The sequence below is a fragment of the Phocoena phocoena genome, chromosome 13, assembly GCF_963924675.1.
Source record: "Phocoena phocoena chromosome 13, mPhoPho1.1, whole genome shotgun sequence".
NCBI classification, from domain to species: Eukaryota; Metazoa; Chordata; class Mammalia; order Artiodactyla; family Phocoenidae; genus Phocoena; species Phocoena phocoena.
This window is the reverse complement of record NC_089231.1, coordinates 84,733,683-84,752,346: the sequence shown is the minus strand read 5'-3', so window position 1 is coordinate 84,752,346 and position 18,664 is coordinate 84,733,683. Positions and strand designations below refer to the sequence as shown.

General features: G+C 60.0%; 1 protein-coding gene across 1 annotated transcript in view; it reads left to right on the top strand.

Moving 5' to 3' along the window:
* Window positions 1-18,664, top strand: part of NCOR2 (nuclear receptor corepressor 2) — a 152,459-nt gene that overhangs the window by 82,406 nt on the left and 51,389 nt on the right. Inside the window, exons 16-17 of the mRNA XM_065889541.1 lie at window positions 107-169; window positions 13,005-13,147. Of these exons, the coding sequence (XP_065745613.1) occupies window positions 107-169; window positions 13,005-13,147 (206 nt within the window). The remainder of the gene's footprint in view (window positions 1-106; window positions 170-13,004; window positions 13,148-18,664) is intronic.

Below are 18,664 nucleotides of genomic sequence, written 5' to 3'. Positions count from 1 at the left end.
AACAGGTGCCTGCACACCCTCCACCCAGCAGGCACCCCGAGTAGCCAGAGGCAGGGAAAGTGCCCCGCTCCAGGCTGCTGCCAACACGCTGTGTCTTCCTTTCCAGCTTCCATGGAGATGAACGAGAGTTCTCGCTGGACCGAAGAAGAGATGGAAACAGCCAAGAAAGGTGAGGGATTTCTGGCTGCTCTAATCGCCCTCGATGGGCATCCGGGTCCTGCAGCTTGTGTGGTGGGGAGGAGGTTGACCTGTGCCCTTAAACGGGGCTGTGGTGTGGTCTGCAGTGGGTGTTATCAGATTGGCCATGTCTCCTCGGAGCCTCAGTTTTGTCCTCCAGAAAATGGGTCTGTGTGGCCATGTTGTCGGTGTACGGCTTCCGTGACCACTGGGGCCAGCATCTCATGGCGTTGCAGACTGAGTGGCGGCAGAGCACCCGGGTGCCTTGGGAGGCACAGAGCCTGCTGGTGGCCACCGCGGCGGGGTCACGGGGTCAAGCTGTTCCCCTTCGCTGCGCCGTCTCCCTGCGCTGTGGTGCTGACGCCGCGTTCTCTGTAGAAGCCACCAGCACATTCATTGTTCATTGGAGCCAGAATGGCTGGGCCCTTGACTTCCTGGCTCAGTGACCAATCTCTGGGTCTCAGTTTCCCCATCTGTGAAAGAGAGGGGCATCCGGGTTGGCCAAGAGAAGCCAGAGGTAACAGGCGCTAAGCGTCCCAAGGATGGCCCGGCACTGTCGGGGCTACGTCGGTGTCGATCCCCCGGCCCCCATCTCTGGGAGATGCTCTAGCTGCCCCTCCCTCTCCTGTGCCCAGGGCAGGGGCCGTCAGACTAGCTCAGCGCCGGCAGGAAGGCCAAGGCTGAGGTGGCATCTGAGCCCCTTTTTGCCTGCTTGCTCTCATTCATCTTGACCCCAGCCCTGAGAGGTGAGTCTTGTTTCCGGCCGTTTTGTGGACGAGGGAGTGAGGGGCAGAGGCCGAGGATGGCCCGGTCCTGGAGCTGGTGACCTGGGCCTCCCGGCTCTTGTCCCCAATGTCCTGCTGAGGCCCCACTGCTGAGGTGCAGCTCCTTTGTGCCCAGAGCTCCAGGTCATGACTCAGGGACCGAGCAAATGGCCTTTCTAATGAAGGACCCAGGTGCACAGGGACAGTTGTGTGCGAGGACAGCTGGGCCCGGAGGCTGAGACCTTGGACCATGGGCTGCCTGCCCTGCCCACCCCCTCCCCTCCCTCTGCCCCGGGAGAGGGTGCCTGGGGGCCTGAGCGTCTGGTCCTGGTGTTTCAGAAACTGACCAGGAGCAGCCCCAGACCTGATCAGGCCCCCTACCGGGAACCGAGCCCTTCCCCTCAGGGCTCCTGCCCGGGCACGCTGTCCCTTGGAGGCTCCAGACCTCCTTCCTCCAAGCTCCCGGGCCTCTGGTGAGGCCGGCCTGGAGGAAGGGCCGGGCTGGACCCTCAGCCTCATTCAGAAGAGGAGGAGCCGCCTTGGTTCCTCTCGCAGGTGAGGCCCTATTTTCAGCGTCTCAGGAGCACCAACGGGGGCCTGTGCGCATGGTCTGTGGCTGCCGGGGGTCAGTGGGTGCTGTCAGCACCCCCAAGGGGGCCACGCTGTCCTTTTCTTCTGTCTTCTGTGTCTACTCTGTGGTTTTTGGTATGGATTGCACCATGGGGTGCAAAAGAGGCTTTATTTGAAAATGTGTCATGTTTTTTCCCCCCTTTAATTTTGGTGAGATACGTATAATGTAAAAACATACCATTTTAATTATTTTAAACTGGACAATTCAGTGGCCTTAAGTGCATTCATGGCGTTGTACAGCGATCACCTCTCTCTTGCCCCAGAACTTTCTGCCGCCCCAGAACTTTCTGCCACCCCAAACGGCGACCTCGTACCCAGTAGCAGTCATTCCCCATTCTCCCCAAGCCCTGCCCACCTCTGGTGCCCACTAGTCCGCTTTCTGTCTCTATGGATTTGCCTGTTTAGGACGTCGGCGTGAATTGAATCACATGACATCTGCCCCTTTGTGTCTGGCCTCCCTCGGCATCACGTTGTTGAAGTCCATCCATGTCGTAGCCTGTGTCAGCACCTCATTCCTTTTTATGGCTGAGTTGTATTCCTCCGTGTGGACAGAGGAGTTCTCTTTATCCATTCATCCATTGCTTGATGGACACTTGGGTTGTTTCCACCTCTTGGCTATCGTGAATAATGCTGTTGTGAACATTTGTATAGAATTGCATGGTTTTTTTAACCACACGTGAGACCCTGGGATCTCAGCCACCGGCAGTGCTATTGCCTGGGGACCCACCCACCAGGGCCGTGAGGGGCTCCACGTGCATGTCCCAGGGCTACCAGCCTGTGCTGTGTCTTCTGTCGTCATGGCAGCCCCATCCCCAGCTCCTTCCCAGTTGCCCGGGAACCGGGAGTCGCTGAGTCAGAGGCTGCCCTCTCTCTTCCTTTGGGAGACGGCTGGGGATGACTCACCGGCTGGGACGGGAGTGCGCCCCACCGTCTCAAGGTTGAATCCTCAGTGGCGGCAGCGAGCTCATCCTGGGTCCTGCCCGTGGAGACGGCAGCGTGCGAGTCCCCCTGGGGACCGTGCACGCCGAGGCCCTGCTCAGTGACATTTGTGATAATGTGATGAGTGCCAGTGTGCTTGTCCGCCGTGAATTATAGCAATCTGGACGATTACCGCTCAGGGTGGCTGCTAATGGCTGCCTGTTCCAGGCGGCGGGAGGGGATCGGGGCCGGGAGGCAGGTGCTGGCAGCCCCCAGGACTCCTTCTCCACAGTGGGCGGGGGTGGAGAGGCTAGGAATGTTCCAGTGCCCCCGGCCCTCAGAAACCCAGGAAGGTACCCAAAACCCAGCTGTGCCCGAGACAGATGGTACCCACCCATCCTCCTACCCATTTACATCGACCCAGTGCCTCACCCTGTGCAGGGCAGGGGTACCCAGAGATGAGCCAGCCCTGGTCCCTCCCTCAGGGAGCCCAGGAAGTGAGCAGCCAGGTGTCCCCAGGGCCTTGGGACCACTGAGCCTGCCCCAGGCATCCCAGGAGACTTCCAGGAGCCAGGCCTAGAAGGATGAGCTGCAGAGGGTCCCCCGTCCCCGGAGAGAAACTGGACCTCAGCCTCTGGACCTTTAAGCTCTGTGACCTCAGGCAAGCTAGTCAACCTCTCTGTGCCTCAGCTTCCTCATCTGTACAATGGGAATTAGAGTATCACCCACTGTATGAGTTTCCTGGGGCTGCCGTAACAAGGTACAAACTTAGTGGCTTAAAAACAACAGAAATGTATTCTCTCCCAGTTCTGGAGACCGTGAGTCCGAAATCAAGGTGTCGGCAGGGCTGGGTTCCCTCTGAGGGCTCCAGGGGAGGGTCCTGCCTCTCCTCCTCCAGCCTCTGCTGTTGCTGGCAATCCTCGGCGCTTCTTGGCTTCTAGACATTCCAACCCCTGCCTGCATCGTACATGGCTGTCTTCCCTCTGTGTGTCTCTGTCCAAATTTTCCTCTTCTTATAAGGACCCACCCTAATCTAGCATGACCTCATCTTAACTCGATCACATCTATAAAGACTTTTTTTCCAAATAAGGTCACATTCACAGGTTACAGGTGGGTGGACATGAAATTTGGCGGCGGGTGGGGAACACTGTTTAATCCAGGACAACCACCTGTGTGGGGTTTTGGTGAAAGAAAACAGAAGCGCTTATAGGGGTGGTGACTTAGACACACTGAGTTCCCTGTCACTGTTTGTAATGATAACCAACTCCTCAGCCTTGTGACCCTGGCCCATCCCTGTCTTGGCCTCATTTTCCCTCGTCCTCCAAAATGAGGCTGGGATGCCATCACCGAGGGGCATTATAAGAGTGGCATGAGCCATATTCGTGCAGTCCTTGGCATACAGTACGTGCTCAGAAGTGGCAGGCCTGCAGTTCAGCACAGACTCTGGAGCCTTTCTTCCTGGGTTTGAGTCCCAGCTCTGTCCCTTGTGGGTGTGTGACGCTGACCAGTGCCTGCGCTTCCCGGGGCCGCAGGGAAGGGGCTGGAGGTGAGCGGCCTGCTGAGCAAGCGTAGAATGACATTTGGAGGCGGTTTCACAGCGCTGGGGAAGGGCCCTTGGGCTGACACCCAAAGCACGGAATAACGTTAAGTAACACTGTCAAGTACTTGTCGGTACGCCTGGGTACCGGGTACCGCTAAGGGCGTTACGTGCATCAAGTCACTTCATCCCCACTAACCTTATCAGGCAGATGCTATTACTAGTTTCTTTATCCAGATGATGCAATTGAGACCGAGAGAGGTTAAATGAGCTGCCCAAGGTCACACAGCTGTTAATTGGTGGAGCTGGGATTTGAACTCACGCACTCTAGTTACAGAATGGGAATGGGGCTGGTGTGAGGTTTGGATGAGTGGATCCATGGGCCTGGCTACTATTAATCAGATAACGAGAGAGGGAAGGGCCTCCCAGCAAAGGAATAGCATGTGCAAAGGCCCTGTGGCAAGGGCAGCGTGGTCAAGTAAGAAGCTATTAAAACGCAGAGAACGAGAGGAAGAGAGGCAAAGAATGGAGAGGCCGTCGGGAGGGCCACCCCTCACCCCCCGGCCTTACCAGCTGTGGGATAGAGTTTGGCTGTTACTCTGAGAGCATGGGGAAGACCATTGCATGGGGAGGAGTGGGACAGGGGACAGGATGGCTGCAGGGTTCCAGGTTGGCAGGTGGGCACCTGCTCCTTCCTTTGTGCTTGGAGTGAGGGCTGCCTGTCCTGGGGCTCCTACCAAGTGAGGACTGAGCATGTGCAGGGCAGCCTCAGGGAGCTGGCTGCCTGCCCTCGGGCCCAGCGCCATGCTGGGCAGGCACTAGGCTGGGATGTGAGGCTCTAGTTCCCCTGGGAAAGGTCAGCCTGGCCTGGCTTGCAGTCTCGACCCAGCTGTGTGGGAGGCCCAGGGCTCTGCTGGCAGCTCCTACTGGTCTCCAGCCCCCTTCTCTGGTGGACAGGGAACCAGCTGTGGAGGGGGCAGGGAAGCCCCCAGGCACACCATTCCAGACCAGAAATAGGCACTGGCCCAGCTCCTGGCCACCAGCCCCTCCCTGGCCTCGAGCGGCCTGCCTGGTGAGGAGGGAGAAGGCGAGGTGTGCGGCCCCAGAGTAGGGTGCTGCAAGGACCAGGACCTGGTGGCCCCACGCAAGGCCTGTTGGGCCGGATGGAGCCCAGGTGGACCCCGAACTCCCCCCCAGTGACTTCAGGCTGTCTCTGCCTGCAGGGGGACCTGTTGGGCCGGATGGAGCCCAGGTGGACCCCTAACTCTCCCCCAGTGACTTCAGGCTGTCTCTGCCTGCAGGGGGACCTGTTGGGCCGGATGGAGCCCAGGTGGACCCCTAACTCTCCCCCAGTGACTTCAGGCTGTCTCTGCCTGCAGGGGGACCGAGGGAGGAGCCACGAATTGCTTTGCGCCTCCAAGACGCTTGTTGTGCACACTGGCTGGTTTAATTAGTTTTTACGGATGAAGAGTCTGAGGCTTGGGGAGGGGAGGTGTGAGTCCCCAGCCTTGGAACTTGGAAATGTGGGGCCTACCATCCACGTGTCTATCATCAAAGCCTCATGCCGTCCTCACTGCAGGGACCAAGGGAGAGCGATGGCCTCTGTGCTTGGACAGCCGTGCACCTGCCCACCGGCGCTCACGACGGGCGACGTGGCGCTGTGGTTAGCGCACAGGGCTGGAGGCTGATGCACCAGGGGTGCTGGGTCACTTCTGAGTACAGGCATCAGGGAGGGCCCAGCAGGAGACGGGGCCAGCGCCTGGAGCGGGGACTGAGGACAGTTGATGGACAGGAGCGGGGCGGCCTTAAAGGTTGTCAGAAGGGACCCTGCAGCATCCCGGGGCTGGCATCAGCGGGGAGCTGTCGCCACCTCCGGCTGGAGAGAGACTGCTGAGCTTTGTCTTGGGTGCGCGCTCTCCCGACCTGGATGCTTCTGACGTGTGGGAAACAGGCCACTGTGATGGCTCAGAAGGAGGAGAGAGTCGGGGTTTCTGCATGAGCGCGGGGGACAGCCAGACACCAGGGCAAGCTCCAGGCCACTCTCTTGTTCCTTGTCAGCACCCTGGAAGGTAAAGTCAAGCATCTCCCAGCCCACCTGCACTCCCAGGGGCAAAATCCACACGTGGGCGTTCCAGTTGGTGCTTCCTCAGGGAAAGAGCCCCCTGGTAGGTTACACAGCAGTGATGATGTCTGTTACCACGTGGTGGCTGCTGGCTGGTTCCAGCATTTTGCACGAATGATATTACTTAATCCTCCCAAGGGACCCGCAAGGCGAGTTCTCCATATTTGCAAACGCACATGTGCGTGCACACACACACGTGCACACACACACGTGCACACACACGCCTTCTGCTTCACAGATGGGAAGACTGAGGCCCAAGGGGGCAGTGAGCTGGGGCTTGCCCAGCAAATAACATAGAGCTGCTTGGTCCTGGGAGCAAACCAGTTGGCTGTGCTCTATGGGAAAACTTGACATTGAACACATAACATGGCATTTTTCCCAAAGTGGTAGGGTGTCGGGTCGCACACAGGTGATTTTTTTTTTTTTCATCTTAATAGGTGATCATGTATTGGGAGATCATTGGCTTTGATCATGTATTGGGAGATCACATCGTCACTGTGATTTGCAGATGTAATAGCTGAAGCTGAGGCTTATGTAGGCACCGAGACTTATTTTGAAAAGGGTAGACGGAAAGAAAAGTTAACTTGGACTTACTTGGAAGGTAAGTCCAAGTTCAGGTGTGAAGTTGTCTGGCCGAATCCCCTCGGGGACTGGCGGGACTGTCAGAGGTTCAGATACACAGTAGGCTCCTGGCAAGGTCGCCAACCAAGGGCTGGGTCCAAGTCAAACCCACCCAGGGCTTGGAGTTTCCAAAATAAGGAAGTGGCATGACTCAGAACTAAGTCTGCTGGATTTTTTTCCCCCCTCCTTTGACAGTGTTTTAGGCAGAAAATCTTGTTTTGCAAACTGGAGTTTCTCTTGGAAAGTGGCATTTGGCGGGAGGGGTGTGGATATGTCCCTCTTGTAGGCGGCCTGTGCTTCTTCATGAAGGGAACAGAAAACTTCAGGGCTGGCTGGGGTAATGGGGAGCGAGTGTTTCGGGAGGGGGTGAGGAGGAGGTGGGGGACGCTGGTTTCCCGAGGGAGCAGCTGTGACATTCCCAGGATGCAGATGGGTGACAGTGTGATGACTGCAGGTGCTAGAAAGACTCCTCCTGCCCCCAGGTTATCAGAACTCACCCGTGGCGGGGGCTGGCGGGGGGGGGGGAGGTTGGCTACTGGTACAGGTTCGAAGACCCCAGAGGTGAGAGCTGCCTACAGCAGGGACCCTGAGCGGGTGGCAGCGTGCAGAGGGACAGAACAGGGATGAGGCCTTTCTGGGGGCCAGTGTACGTGAGCTGAGGAGGGTGAGTCACTGCTCCCATGAGAACAGTTCGTCCCAGGCCCCCAGACAGTGTATGGGAAGCTCCCCACCGAGCGTAGCCAGGACGGCCAGAGTGGGCTGGCCAAGCCTCCACAGCCACCACGCAGAGAAGCCCCTCTCACTGGCACCTCTGCGGCCACCCCCTGCTCCTTCGCCTCATTCTGCGCTCCACGGCTGTGACTCAGACCTCCTGGCTTGACTTCCTGTCTTGGTCAATTTCACTTCCTAGTTCCCGCCTCTTGACACTTCAGAACGAAACTCCTTCCTTAGGAATTAGGAGTGAGGTCAGGGAATCCAGACCACAGGGGATGTTGGCAGAATCTGCCGTCTGGGGCACCTGCACAGAGTATGTGGGGACGTGCCCCTAGTGTGAGAGGCGGGCACTCCCTGACGTCTCTTCTGGGGAGGGGAGGGTCCAGGACCCCCCCGGGGGATAAACTGCTCAGCTCCCTCCTCTCTTTGGAGCTCCTAATTGGGAGCCCCAGAGAGGCAGCGGAGATGCCTTGGGGGGGGGTGCCCAGAGGGCTCCCAAACCCAGATACCCAGGGTGTCTGGAGTTTTGTCCATTTGCCTAATGCCTCCTGCACGCCTAGCAGTTGTGGGTGCAGAGATACGGCTGTTCACGACCAGTGGAGCCAAGGAGCTAATTTCAGGGAGTGATAAGTGCTCTGGAGATAACAAAACCCCATGATCGGGCTTCTCTGGTGGCGCAGTGGTTGAGAGTCCGCCTGCCGATGCAGTGGACACGGGTTCGTGCCCCGGTCTGGGAGGATCCCACATGCTGTGGAGCGGCTGGGCCCGTGGGCCATGGCTGCTGAGCCTGCACGTCCGGAGCCTGTGCTCCGCAGCGGGAGAGGCCACAGCAGTGAGAGGCCCGCGTACCGCAAAAAAAAAAAACAACCCCATGATGGCAGGGTGGCTGGGAGGATGACTGTGGAGAGAGTGGTCAGGGAAGGCTTCTCTTGAGGAGGTATCACTTGAAGCTGAGAACTGAAGGAAGACAGAAGGAGAGCTGTGAAAAAGCCATGCAGGCAGCAGGGACAGTGAGTGCAAATGTCCTGGGGCACATCCAAGGGCTGGGCAGAAAAGGTTCCCGTGGCTGGAGCGAGGGGAGAGGTAGGAAGCAGGCTGGACAGCGGGGCAGGACTGGCTCTGCAGTGCCTCATGTACCACGCTGAGGCCTTTGGATTTTATTCCAAGAGCTTTGGGTCATCATTGGAAGATTTGAAGCAGAGGAGTGACACGACTGGATTGGCATCCTTAAAAGCCGTCTGGGGCCTCCCTTGCAGAGAACGGATCATGGGACTCAGGCAGGACGTCCGGGATCCCTGATGTGGTTGGGATCTGTTGCCTGCCCTGGAGGGTGTGCCCCAGGGCCCGGGGCGAGGCTGGGGGGCAAAGCAGGGGTATCGGGGTGCTTCAGAGACCTGTGGCCTGTCGTTCCTTGGGTTTCTTGGGCAGGATGGAAAGGCTGAGGGCTGAAGGGACAAGCAGGTCAGTGACCCCGGAGTTGGAGAAATCGGTCGTGACCTGGATCTCGCTCCAAAGTTCAACTCAGTTAACTTTCAACCTCCTGGGAGCTGCCTGGGGCATCCATAGCAGGTGTTTGTATGGGGCGCGGGCTGACCCAGTCATCACGGGTATCTCAGAGAGGGAAGAAAGAGGCCGCTGTAGTCCCAAGACCCTCGGGGAGCAGAGAGCCCTCTGACGGGCTCCAAACCCTTCCCCCCATCCTCAGGGGTTGGAGGTCTCATTTGTACTTGGAAGAGTCCCCTCAAATTCTAAGCTTCCTCCTAGAATGCTAGGCTAGCCCTGCCCGCCCACTGCCGCCTTCCAGCCCATCCAGACCTCCAGAGCCCCCCACGGAGGGCCTGGCCGCCGTGGCAGCATCAGGCTGGGAGGGGGGCAGACCACAGGTGGAAGCAGCGCAGGGGAATGACAGCGGAAGAAGCTGTTTGCTCCCGGCTGCCGGGGTGGAGAAGCTCTGTTTTTCTGAACCCTCATCTGTTCTTACCGCTGCTGACGCCGCCACCGCCACGGATGGGGAGAGAGGGAGGGGGAAGCCAGTGCCAAGTTGGCCCGCCCCTTCCGAACCTGGGCTTCTGCCACACTCCCCCGCCCCTCCCGCGAGCCTCCGTCTGGAGGTCACATTCAGCCCTGACGCGTCTCGCTGGGTCAGGCAGCAGGAAGATCGGACGAGCCCTGGCGCGTAGCGAGGCTGCCGGGCGCTGCTGCCCGAGAGGCTCTGGGGTCTTTGGATTCTGCCCCGCGAGGGCGTCGGGCGTCCGGGGGCTGAGCGCCCGCGCTGGGCACATTGGTGCCCAGAGGAGCCGCTGACACTGTGCTCCCTGGTGACGCCTGGCACAGCCGACACCTTCCCGCCGCCCGCCCGCATCGGCGAAGGGCACCTCGCACACCCGCAGCTTGGGGCGGGGTGGGGGGGGAACGGCTCAGGGGTGGCAGCGCCGGAGGAGCCCTGGGCCACCACGGCGCGCAGCAAGGAGCCGCTTCCCCGCCCTCCTCGGAGCCAGCCTCCGCCTGCCGCCCTCCCACCGCCCGGCCCCTCCCTCCTCCCTCCCTCCCTCGCGCCGTTGGACGAGAAGGATGTGAGGCCGAGCTGAGCCGCCAGCAGACGCCAGCCAGAAGCCTTGCGGAGCCGGCACCAGGGCCGCCCAGCCTCCCGCCTCCCAGCCCGCTGCTCCCAGCTCCGATCCCTGGAGCATCCTCCAAGCCGTATGTTTCCGGAAAACTTGGCGGAGGGGGAGACGCAGATGAGAGGATGTGAGTGAGTGGCTCCGGGCAGGGGACTGGGATGGGGGGGGGGGACTTTGGGCTACGGTGACAGGGACCCCAGGGGAGACAGGGACCCCAGGGTGGCGGACTCAGGAGTTCTATACTCCCCCCCCCCACTTTCTCCTGGTGCCCCTTCCCCTGCCTCTCAGGCTGTCGGGCTGGGGCTCTCCTGGAAGGAGGTCTGTGCTTGGGGCGAATCTTGGGGGTCTTGGTTGGTGCTTGCTCAGAGGTGCTCTCTCCAGGTAGAGGGGTGTCGGCGGGAGGGTGGGAGGGGGCTTTCAGCTGGGTCTGGTCCATGTGGTCTCCAAGGCATGGCGGGGTCTAAAGTGCATCTCCCTGTGCCTGGCACCCTCAGTCTGGGGTTCCCGGGACCAGAACCAGAACCAGAAGGAAGCTCGTGCCCGTCCACTCCCACCCCAGGGACCCTAGCCAGCAATGCTAGGACATTCACCCCAGCCCTTCACGCAGCAGCTAAAGAAACTGAGGCCCAGAGAGCAGAGGGGATGGCGGAGACCACACAGCACGTTCTTGGCAGGGCTTCTGGACAGCTCAGTCCAGCACTCCTTCGAGAGCAGCTTTCGGGAAGGGCCGGGTGACCCCTCCACCCAGGCTCCTGCTTCTGCCACCAGTGGAGTTAAGTAGGACCCCAACCCCCCAGCCAGCTCCAAGCACCCTCCTTATTTATGTGTTGAGTCTGTAAATGTCAACCTCGCTGAGGTTCGTACACCGCCCCCCCCCCCCCCGGCTCTGGGCCCTCGTCGCCCCCCCACCCCCCACCCCACATACCTACCCCTCAGAAGGCCCAGATGGGAGACCCGCCCTCTCCCTCCCAGGGTTCCGGCCCAGCGTGTTTGCCTGGGCTCTCTTGGCCCCGGCTGCGGAAATATAAATAAACGCGTCCCCGTCGTCCTCCGCCAGGTCCTGTGGAAGCGGCAGCTGCTGCGGGCGCAGGCGGAGGGAAAGGTCAGGGGGCTGGGTTACACTTGATCCCACGCCCCAGCCCTCCCCTCCGTGCCTGTCCTTGAGGAACCCTGAGGAGCTGCCCTGGGGCCATGTGGCCCCGTGGCCTCCGCAGGGGAGCAGGTGGCCTGTCAGTCTAGCGCCCCACCCCCCAGGGCCCAGAGGCTCCAGAGCAGACAACCTGGGTCCCACGTCCACTCGGCCCCTTGGCCCACCCCATAAGCTTGTGAGTTCCTCTGATCCCTGGAGCCTCGGTTTCCCCCGTCCTGCGGATGGGAAAACAGCCGTGGCCTCAACAGCAGGGAGAAGAGGGAACCAAGTCTTTGCAGGGCTCTGCAAACTCCAGGTTGCTCGGCCGTGTGACCTGGTGGTTTGTTGGTGTTGTTTTCGCTGCCGTTGTATTTCTGTGCGAGCCTTGTAGGTAGCAAGCCGCCAGCACATGTTTGAATGAATGGATGGATGGATGGATGGATGGATGGATGAATGAATGAAAGAAAATACTGCCACACACCCTGTCCGCCCTTACGCTCCCGCGCCCCTGAGAAACACCCGTCGTAGCCCTCCCCGCTTGCAGCTTGATTTGATTCAAGGAAAACAGCCTCAAACTTCTTTATGGGAAATCTTTCGCTAGTCCTTATGAGTCTAGCTCTGGGGCTCAGAGGCCGCTGTGTTCCCAGCACCGTGACTCAGGCTTCACGCCTGCTGCCCTCTGGGGGCCCAGTCCTGCCCCGCAGTCCCCGGAGGCCGGAGCCTCCCATCTGCCCCTCCTGCAGCCGTCAGGAAGGGGGCAGGCCCTACCTGCTCGGGCTGACCTGGCTACACAAGGCGCGCTGCCTGGAGATGCAAGGCATAAAAACGCAGAGGCGCTGGCCTGTGCGAGGCGTTTGCTGGGAGCGCTGCGGGCAGACGGGCTGAGACTCGGGGCTGGCTTCCAGGGGAGCTGGGGGACTGATGTTTCTGCAGAGCCTGGTGTCTATGGCATTGAGAACGGAAGAGGGCTTGGAGGTGCAGCTCTGGCCTGAGTTTGTGGGGATGGAGGGAACTTTCTCTGCCCTAGGTGAATTTGGGATGGGGTCTACCAATTCCTGGGCATTTCTCCCCACATCAGGAATCTGTGAGGCTGTGTGAGAAGCTCATGGAGATGGGGGGGTTGTGATTTGGGGGGGCAAGTCCACTCCCAGACCCTGAACCACGCCTGGTGGGCCCCGAGTCCGGGGTGGGCCTTTAGGCGTCCACGGGGAGCTCTGGGTTCTGGGTGTGCCCCAGTTAACCTGGGCACGGAGGATCCTGGGCCAGCTCACCCCAAGCCGGACTCCACCCTCCCAGCCCTGCTCACACGTTCCTTCCTTTCTCTGGCCTGGTGCGGCCGGAAAACAGCCCGTCTCCCGAGGCCTCGTCTGCAGCTGCGAGCGAGTGTCAGTGCCGGGTCAAGACAGCCAGGGGAGGAGGAGAGGTGGGGCCCCGGACGGGGTCTGCGCCCCAGACCTCAGCCCTCAGCCCCCGAAACCCTTGACAGTGGCCTCAGCAGGGGTACACCCAGGGCTGCACCCACCTGCCCCTCCAGTTCCTAGAGCCCAGGCTGTCCCATGCAGCCCGGGGAGCCCAGGCCTGCCACACCCTTCTGGTGTCCCCCACCCCAGCCATCTCTTTCCGGAAACCTTGGACCTGTGCAGTGAGCCTGAGCCCCGGGATCAGGGCTGCTTGCGCCCAGGGCTCTGTCTGCCCTCCAGGCTGTGGGTACGGGCCCCCGCTGCCTGTCCAGCCGTCTGCCGCCCCTCACCTGCCGCCCTCCCCCACACAGGTCTCCTGGAACACGGCCGGAACTGGTCGGCCATCGCCCGGATGGTGGGCTCCAAGACGGTGTCCCAGTGTAAGAACTTCTACTTCAACTACAAGAAGAGGCAGAACCTGGATGAGATCCTACAGCAGCACAAGCTGAAGATGGTGAGTCTCCCCACTCCCACCCCGCCCCTGCCCTGTGCATCCCAGCCAGACCTGAGGGCCAGACCTGCGGCCCGGGAGCCCTGGGCGGGGAGGGGTCTGACGCCAGCTCTCTTGCCCAGGTCTCGGCCCCTCGAGGTGCCCGCTCCGTGGTCCCCCGGAAATGCTGCAGGGGTGGATCCCTGCCGTAAGCATCCCTCCTGGGTACTGCGATGCGCAGGCCCACCTCTGCCTCCCCACCTCCGCCCCCCAGCACTCCTCGGTCAGACACCTCTGAGGGCCCGTAGTGCCTCTGAGGGCTCAGGGCAGGGAGGAAGGAGCTCGGTGGGCCAGGCACTGACTCCCCAGGGACTCAGGGCTGTCAGCGCATTGGAACGAAGACCCCGAGGCAGAGGAGCCCTAAGTCAGCATCTCCCGCACTCCATTTGAACTCACAGTCTTAGGGCCACCCCGGGGGAGGAGTGGACAGCTCAGGCAGCAGCCGGCCCAGCCCTGGCCTCCAGGGGATTGAGAAGAGGCACGGACCTTCCCTCCTCCAGGAGCACAGACGGGGCAGGCTCGCCTCACTGAGCCCGTAAATGGTCTCCATGGAGAGGCCTCTTCCTCCGCAGCTGTTACTGGGAAGCGAGGGCCATTTGGGGGTGGCTTGTTTTTTTTCTTTTCCTTTCCTTTCCTTTTCCTTTCCTTTTCTCTCCCTCCCTCCCTCCCTCCCTTCCTTCTTTCCTTCCTCCCTCCCTCCCCCCCTTCCTTCCCTCCTTCCTTCTCTCTCTCTTTTTCTCTCTCTCTTTCTCTCTCTCTCTCTCTCCCTCCCTCCCTCCATCCCCCTCCCTTCCCCCTTTTGGGCACACTTGTGACATGCCAAGCATTGTCACCATTTCAGATCTGGGGAAACTGAGGCTCAGCCAGGCTCATAAACATCTGGCTTGGGCTTTGCACCCACAACTACATGACCTGCGGACGCATGCCTTTAATCAGCGGGCTGCATACTTCCCTGTAGATATGAAGGTACAAGAGGGGGACGCAGAGCTCTCCACCCTCCCCGTTCCCCCTGATTGGGCTGCTTGTGCTGGGTTTAAAGTATGTGCACCCTGTCCTGGGAGGCTGAGTTGCTCCACCATGGAGCCCGCCTTGGTCCAGAGAGGACAGGCCGGCTGCCGAGAATCACCCTCTCTGAACGCTCCTTGAGCACTGTGCAGAATTTAGGGGCACCCCTCCCCACCCCCACCCCAAGCATCCTAGGCCAGAGGGGGACGCTGTGCCATGGCCCTGTGGTCAGGCTTCCTTCAGCCAGGCCGCTGCCTGTGCCCATTCCCCGTGGTGTCTGGTTAGGCTGTGCCTCTTGCCCCTTCCCCGCCTGCTGTGCAGTTGGTTCCCTGAGCTTCAGGCAGGGCCCCCTGAAGCACAGGGAGCTCTGCTTTTTTCTAGAGCTTTCAGGACTCTGGTTTCGGCAGGGTGGAAGGCTCAGTGAGGGCCAAGGCCAAGGAGCGCCTGTCCGTAACACTTGCTGAGATCCCGCAGCGCAGATAGGATCCAGCTCTGTGATGGCGGCCCTGGCCGTGGTGGTGGTTGGATGGGGGCGGGATGTCGGCCTCTACACACCAACTCAGGATTAACTGGGCTGGGACTGTGGCCCTGAGCATCGCCCCAGGGACGGAGGGATCTTCCTGCTTCATCCCCTTCTCCCTCTGACCTGTCCTCCCTGCCTCTCCACCCCCCCCCCCCCACACCCCATTCCCTGCTCAGCCCAGCCCAGCCCAGCCGGTGCCCACACACCAGCCCGCTTCGTCCAGGCTGTCGGGTTACAGGTATCTCCTCTCACAGCCTACTGGCACCCACCTCACTTTCCAGGTTTCCTTGGGGCACGGCCCTGCTGCGCCCCTGGGGGCCCCAAAACTTGAGAGGGTGGGTTGGGGAAACAGAGATTCCAGCCAGGTGGATGGGGCAGCTTGGGCTCCAGGGCGAAAGTGGGGTCAAGCACCAGCTTCATGACTTGACACCTGTGTGACCTCGGGCAGCGGCTGTACCCCGTGAGCCTCAGTTTCCTCATCTGTAAAGTGGGAGAATGATAGCCTTTACCCCAAGAACTCGGGTGAAGAGCGAATGAGTTACCACATGTAAAGGACGGAGTACCTGCCAGAGGGGGGCGCTCCATGGGGGTTAGCTGCTCTAACTACTGGTAGTAGTATCGGTACGATCATTATTTTATTTTAAAGCCACTGACCCCATTCTTCTCAGGGGCATTCAAGGTGCTCTCTTGAATAATGTGTGCAGAAACAGCCAGGGTGGGGACTGTGGGCCCAAGACACCCAGGTTCAAATCCAGATTCTGCCACTTCCTAGCTGTGTGACCTTGGGCAAGTGGCTTGTCCTCTCTGTGCCTCAGTTTCCCCACTTCTAAAATGGGGATAATTCCCACCTCAAAGAGCTGTTGTGGGAATGATTCGGGCGAATGGGTGTGAAGTGCTTAGAACTGGGCCTGGCACATCGCGAGAGAGAGCCGTGGTGGCATCATTGGTAGCAGAGGTGGTGGCATCAGTAGTGATGTGCCCATGGCCGCCAGATGCCTGGCGGCTTGGGTGCCGTGTCTCCCTTGGTTGTTAACTGGGTGTAGAGTATGTCTGCTCCTGGATTGCCTGAGCGATCGATCAGTTGATGGATTGATTCATTCACTCACTCATTCAAAGAGGCAGCCGAGCACGATGGTATGGAGTAGAGCTCTGGGCTAGAGGGTTCACACCCCAGCTCTGTGGCCTCCTGACTGTTGCCCGCAGGTTCGTGGCCTCAGCACTCAGCCTCAGCTGCCTCCTCTGTAAAAGGAGGTAAGACCCAGAGCCACTCATAGGGTTGCTGTGAGCAGCAGAGGCTTTCGTATTTGTAAAGGGCCAGCCCCGGCCCTCGGTCTGCGCTCAATAAGTGTTGGGCGTTATCCTCATCACACACTCAGCAAGCCTTTATTGAGCGCCTACTATATGCCAGGGAAGCAATGGCAGGTGCCCCGGGTATACGTGTGGGTGGGGTTTCCTGCTGGGCAGAGGAGCTGGGTCTTTCTTTAATGGACAGTGGGAGCCATTGAAGGTTTGTGAGCTGAGGGGCAACCCAGCATGGGCCAGGCTCGGGGTGGATTGTGCTGGTCTGAGTGAAGTGTAGCCAAAGCTGATAGAGACGGTCGCCCTCCTTGTCCCCAGACTCTGAACATGCCGGTGGCTGGGCAGCATCGCTGGTGGGCCGGGGAGGAGGCGTGAACAGCAGGGGGACCCCGAGGCCCAGGTTGGGCCCCTCCCCCAGACCCCTGAGGTCGCCACCATTGGCCCCGTCCTCAGGTGAAGATGCTGAGGACAGGAGGGAGACACCGCAGAGGGGGTTTGAACCCAAGTCTGTGGGAGCCCCTGGCTTCCCTTCCTGGACCCATACCTGTATTACTGGACGTGGCTCCCACAGAACTCAGCAGAGGCTGGGCCTGCTGGGAAGTAGGGGACCAGAAGGTGGGGGCCGGTGGGCCGTGTTCTGAGGCCAGCAAACAGGGGAGCCTTGCTTGTCACTTGTGGACGAGAAAGGGCTGTTGGGGAGAGTGGGACGGGTTCTCGTTCCCTGCTGACAGCGAACGAGCGGGCTTAGGTTGAAGGCTGCGGAGAAAGCTCAGTGAGGGATGGGGGGCCCATCAGCCTGGGTCCGTCAGTCCTTACAGTGGCCACCCATGGTGCCTGGGTGAGTTCCGTGTCACTGGAGAATGCAAGCAGTCCTCACAAGGTGCTGTCCCACACCCTCCAGACCCTGGGAGGGAGACAGGTCCTGGTGATTCCTGCTGGCCGGGCCCCGTCTGGAGCTCAGGAAGACACGTCACCCTCGGCCAGTGGAGGAAGCAGTGGGGGAAGCAGAGGGTCAGCGGGTGTCCCCTCCTGCCTTGCACCAGGCCTGGCCTGAGCGTGGCTACGGGCGACGTCAGCAGGAAGCAGGATCGGGCGGGCAGGCGGAGCGCGTCCCAGCGTTATGTAACATTTGGCACCAGTGACTTCTCCAAGGTTTTCCCTCCCCCTCCTAATGACCGAAGGTTACCCTTTTCTCCCATCTGTGAATCCGGGCTCTCGGGCTCAGCTTCCATGTTTCTCTGTCTCTGTCCATCTCAGCCCAGGCCCCGCCTTGCCTTGTTTTCCTCTGTTGCCTCTTCCGTCTGAGGCTGCACAGGCCTGCAGAGAGAGATGGTCAGACAGGGAGATACTTGAATCTGACCTGCATTGAAGTCTGGGCTTCTTGACCCACGAGCTGTGTGATCTTGGGCAAGTGTCTCTGCCTCTCTGGGCCAGCGTCTTTGTCTATCAGGTTCATGCATCTAAATTAGTAGTTACAGAGTGTCTCTTCTGTGCCAGGCGCTGTTCCAGGTGTCCTGGGAATACAGCTGAGAACAGACAAAGATGCCTGCCCTTGAATTAATTCTAGTTCTAGAGACAAGTTAACTCACAGATAATTTCAGATTGTGGTCTGAAGATAGATGAGGGATAGTAGTAGAAAGTGATTGATGGGGAACGAGATTAGCTGATTTTGACAGGGTAATCAGGGAAGACCTCCCTGAGGAGGTGATGTATGAGCAAAGCCCTGATGGAGGTGGGTACGTGAGTCACGTGGGTGTCTGGGAGAAGGCTGTCCAGCCAGAGAAGTGACGAGTGCAAAGGCCCTGTGGCCAGGGCATTGTAAGCCCATTTGCACAAGAAGGGCAGTGTGTCTGTAACAGACCAAGGAGGGTGAGCGCGTTAGAGAGCTGGGCGGGGTTCAGATCTAGATCGCACTGGACCGTATGGAGTGGGGAAGACTTGGGTTTTATATCGAGAGGTTCCGGGAGCGTCTGGAGAGTTCGAGGTAGGGAGTGGCATGCTCTGATTCGCAGAGTAGGCGTGCAGATCCAGTGAATTAATAAGTAAAGAATGCTTGGCCCATAGTAGGTGCTTAACAGACATCAGCTGTAACTACCAATACTACTATCGCCAGCATCTCCTGTTCCATACACATGCCCCAATCTTGAGGTTCGGGGCCACGTGAGGAAGGGTTTGGTATGATTCCTGGGACACTAAGTCCCAGCCTCTGAATCCCTCTGGGGGATTCTGGTGTTGACATCATACTCACCCCACTTGGCCTGAGGTGGCCTGGGCTGCTGGCTCAGAGAGACCTCAGGTTCCCAGCAGGACGTGCATCCCAGCCAGGCCCATAGGAGCCCCCGTTCCCTGCGAGGCTCCGAGCATCCCCCCACCCCCCGGGCAGCCAGTCGCCTGCCTCACCCAGCTCCAGCACTCAAGTGAGTCCCTGTCTGCTAAAAATAGGTTGGGGAAGAGGGGGTCCTTCAGCTGCACCCACAAACCCACAGGCCACACACCTTTCTCATGCCCCCGCGAGCTCCAGCCGGGGGCCCTCCGGGAGAAGCTCGGGGTTCGGGACCGGGGTGCGCCAGCCCCCAGAGGCAGGCGGATGGTGGAGCTGGGCGTTCCCACAGTGGTCCCGTGGACATTCGGCAGGGTGGGGCTGTGGTCCTGGC